At 58.3% G+C, this 4,068-nt stretch overlaps 1 protein-coding gene across 1 annotated transcript in view; it reads right to left on the bottom strand.

Annotated features, from left to right (window-relative positions):
* Nucleotides 1–4,068, bottom strand: part of MGRN1 (mahogunin ring finger 1, E3 ubiquitin protein ligase) — a 69,634-nt gene that overhangs the window by 8,233 nt on the left and 57,333 nt on the right. Inside the window, exons 12-15 of the mRNA XM_009995510.1 lie at nucleotides 2,000–2,223; nucleotides 989–1,112; nucleotides 527–572; nucleotides 258–340 (exon numbers count right to left, since the gene is read on the bottom strand). Coding sequence (XP_009993812.1) covers nucleotides 258–340; nucleotides 527–572; nucleotides 989–1,112; nucleotides 2,000–2,223 — 477 coding nt within the window. The remainder of the gene's footprint in view (nucleotides 1–257; nucleotides 341–526; nucleotides 573–988; nucleotides 1,113–1,999; nucleotides 2,224–4,068) is intronic.

The raw sequence follows: 4,068 nt of genomic DNA, 5'->3' as shown, positions 1-4,068 counted from the left end.
ACCGAGGGAGGGCGGCTCCCTGCAACCAGAGCGCGGCCCTCAGGAACCCCAGCAGCTCTGCAGGGCCTGAGGGGGGGCGCTGAGATCCCCCGGGATCCCCCCCTCCCACCGGAGGAAGCTCCCCGGGCCCCCCCAGCCCTGCAGAGATCCCAGGAGAACCGGGACTGGCCCCCCTCACCCTGCCCTGTGTGCACACACAGTGTCCCCAAGCCCAGGGCTCCCCTCCCACCCTGTCCTCGCCCCCTCTGGGTGCTGACTGAGCACCCCAGACCCATCCCAAAGACACGGGGCACATCCTGCTTGGCAAAGAAACCAGGGGGATCTGGTGATTTTGCTCCCCCTGTTAGCCAAGAGAGACCAGGGAACTAGGAGGGAGCTGGGGAAGCACAGCAGCTCAGAGATGGGATTTCAGGGGATGGGTGTTTCTGAACTCGTGTGCCCACTCCCCAGCTGTCCCCATCCCACCAGAACCGAGCTGGACAGCAAGACAAGGTCTGTCTGTCCCCATGGCCAAGTGCACACTCACCCTGCTGCAGGGACGAGGCCTCCTCGATCTCCTCCTCAGCCACACTCTGCAAGGAGGAACCACACAGGTTAGTTCTGCTGCACTTGGCTCCTGCTCTGCTTCTCTCCAGAGATTTGTTTCCCAGTGGGAGCAAAGGGGCCACACACCAGTCCTGTGGCACCACAGGCCAGGATAAAGGGGGTTTGCAGGCTGGAAGCCCAGCAAGGCCCAGCTGGGGGAAGGTCAGCTCTGACATGACTGCAGCCAAGTGACTTTCCAGCCCCTCAGCTCCCAAAGACACATCAGGGGCACAGGGAGCACTGACACCCTTCCCCAGGGAGCCCTACAGGTAGATAAATAAAGGCAGCCAAGACCATTGGCTCCAGGCTGCTCCTGCTAACCAGCTCTTCTTCACCCTGTCACTCAGGAAGCTCCTCAGAACACCCCGTGTCCCAGCAGCAGCCTCCCCAGCAGAGGACTCACCTCTGGAGGGCTGGTCTCTCTCAGGACCAGCTCAGGACCCCCCAGGGTTGGCTGTGAGTCGGAGTCCTCAGAGAGCTTCTCTTCATCCTCCTCATGGATGGGGGACGAGGGGGAGCGCAGGGTGCTGCAGAGAGAGGGGCTCCATTCACAAGCAGCCACAGTGCTGCCTGCACCGTGGGTCCTGCTGGATTTGGTGGCAGCAGCTCAAGTTGTCACCACCCCCTGTCCTGTCCCTCCACCAGCAGCAGAAGCTCAAAGGATGGAGCTAAATTCACCAGGGCCCTGCAGGACCAGCTACAGGGAGGAGCAGCAGCAGCAGCGTTTCTGGGGCAGAGCCCAGCAGAGCAGAGCTCTGGCACAGGAACACAGCTTGGACAAATCCTGCATGGAGAGCAGGAGGCCCAGGTTCCACGCTGCTCCTCACACCTTCAGGGGCTCCCTTCCCAGGGGGAAATTCAGAATGGAGCACAGAGAGGAGTGCCAGGATCAAAGCCAGTCTGACCCATCTGTGCAGCCCCACGTGGAGGGCAGTGGCACCCACACCTCCAGGCTCCCCCATAAGCCCATGGAGGAGGCTTCAGACCACAACTACAGGATCTCACTCAGCATTTTGTGCTCTGGAATTCAGGTCACTTCTCTCCCCATTCTTTTGCTCCTGAGGAACTCCATGGAAAGCTGAAATTCAACAAGGTTGGGATGTCCAACACAAATGGAGAGACCAACTGCGTTGGAAAGGAGACATTTCCATCTGGAGTCTGGATTAAATTCTCCCTGTTCAAAATCCTCTTTCTTGTGGTGACAAAGCCAGCCCTTTGGAGACATAAGCTGGTCACCTCAGGCTGAACACAGGGGTGGTGTCCCAATCCTCTCTCACTGGCCAGAGTACCTCCTAAAGTTGTGAGTAAGCAGTGCTACCAGGGATGGGACCCCCCCCAGAGCTCTCTCCTGGCTCCCAATGCGAGTGGCCACAAGTCCTCAAGGGCTTGCAAGAGGAGTGGACCCCAAGCTGACCTATCTGGGGACTTGCTCCTCTTGCCCTTTTGGTGGCTGCTCTCCAGGGCTCTGTCCATGCCCACCAGGGGGCGGCTGGTGGGGGGGATCCCATCCACCACCCCCGAGTAGTTGATCTCATCGTAGAGAGGAGCTGAGGGGATGGAGGGGGAAACAGAGCGAAGGCCATTCAGTGCTTCCAGCAGGGAAATGGGCTCGTAGCCTGGAGGGATGTTGTCAGAGCTCTGTGGGCAAGAAGGAGAGTGGAACGTTAAGAAACCCTCAGCAGGCTGGGAGCAACCCCCACAGAAAGGGGGGGTAACCCAGCCCTGCACCTCCCACACGGCGCATCCCCACAGGCTCCTCCCCAGCAACAGCCACACGTCTCCCTTTGGGCTCCAACACTGCTGGATCATGGAATGGTTGGAGTTGGAAGGGACCTTAAAGATCATCTAGTTCCAACCCCCTTGGCATGGGCAGGGGGAAGTTACCAGAGACTGGACTCTTCCAAAGTCATTAAACCAACACTGGTTTAACTCCAAAAATCCTCCCGATCACCAAGGACTCGGTGATAAATGGGGTTGATGCTGCAACCCAGGAGGTCCCAGGCAGCTCAACCCAGGAGGTCCCAGGCAGATGAACCCAGGAGGTCCCAGGCAGATGAACCCAGGCCACATGAAGAGGCAACACTGCAGCAGTCCAGGCTAATATGAAATAAAGCTGTTTCAGCCCTGCACCCTCAGGGAGGTGGCTTTATGTGGCACCTAAGGTGGCATGTGGCTGCTGAGTCTGGCCATGAACTCCTGGAGGTTCTCTGTGCTCAGTCACCCAGGTGCAGATGAACCTGCCCAGCAACCTGCTCCAACCCAGCCATTAATTTGGGGTGAGCTGATTGCTGACCTGCCTCACCTGTGGTCAAAGAAGGTGCTGGATCTGCTGAGGAGGAAAGAACGAGTGGCACCTGGGGTCAACATCAACCCACATCCCCCAGGCACTGCCCTGGTGATCAGCTTGGGCTGGAGACCACAGCTGGTAATTGGAAGAAAACCCAAGCAGCTGAATAAGGAATCTGAGCACAGCTGGTGCCACCTCCAGGTGGTGGGGCCAAAAGTCATCTCCACAAACACACTCCACCTCCAGACAGCAGCTGGAAGGTGCTGTTTTGTGGAGAGAAAAGTCAGGGAGACAAAACTCCCTGGGGCTGCTGCTTGGGATGTTTTCTTCTGGCTGTGAAGACTAAGGCCTGAGGGTTCAAGGGCTGCTCCCTGCAGTGGAAGCTCAGCTTCTCAGAGCCAGAGGGGGATTTCACAGCTACAATGCCCTCCCTGCAGGTTTCTGAGCTTTCTAACAACCCTGAGACAGGGCTCCCTCCTGGGACACTGACCTCTACACCTCCCCTGGAGCCCCTGCTCCAGCTGCACTTGATGGGAGTACAGAGAGGGCACAAACAGACCCTTCCTGGCCTGGACCCTTCCTCACCTTTCCCATTCCCAGCTCCTGGTCCCCACAGCTGCCATCCACACTGTCCCCAGCACAGCATTCCAGTCACACACTCTCACACCAACTTGGAGAGTCCCCAGCAGAACAAGCCCCATCTTTCTGGAAAAGCAAAGCCCACCACAGTGCTCCTGAAGGCAAGACCTGCTCCAGCAGTGGTGCCTGTTTGTCCACTGGAGTGGAAACCACATCAAGATGTGCCCACACCAAACTGCCAAGGGGGTGAGCCAAGTGCAAGGAAGCTTCTGGGCGACCCAAGGGGACAGCAGCTTGTCACAGTCCTACAAAACCCTCTTGGCCAGGAACCACAAAGCAACCAGGCCCAGGACCTGGGGACAGCCCCTGAAGAATCAGCATCAGACCCTTGTGACAAGCTGCTCCCATCTTGCTTGTCCCTCCCCAGGCAAACCAGGGGGTTGGTGATCATCCATGCAGGGTGGGAGTGTCTCCCTGATGATGGAGGCAGGAGGTGGAGTGTGGCAGCCCGTGGAGGGACACAAATCAAACCCAGTGAGCCCTCGTGTGTGTGACATGTCCCCGTGCTGGTGACACTGCTGGCAAAGAGCAGCACAAGCACCCCAGTCCACTTACTC

The sequence above is a fragment of the Chaetura pelagica genome, unplaced genomic scaffold (genome assembly GCF_000747805.2).
Source record: "Chaetura pelagica isolate M959 unplaced genomic scaffold, ChaPel_1.0 scaffold124, whole genome shotgun sequence".
NCBI classification, from domain to species: Eukaryota; Metazoa; Chordata; class Aves; order Apodiformes; family Apodidae; genus Chaetura; species Chaetura pelagica.
This window is presented reverse-complemented; position numbering and strand designations above follow the sequence as displayed.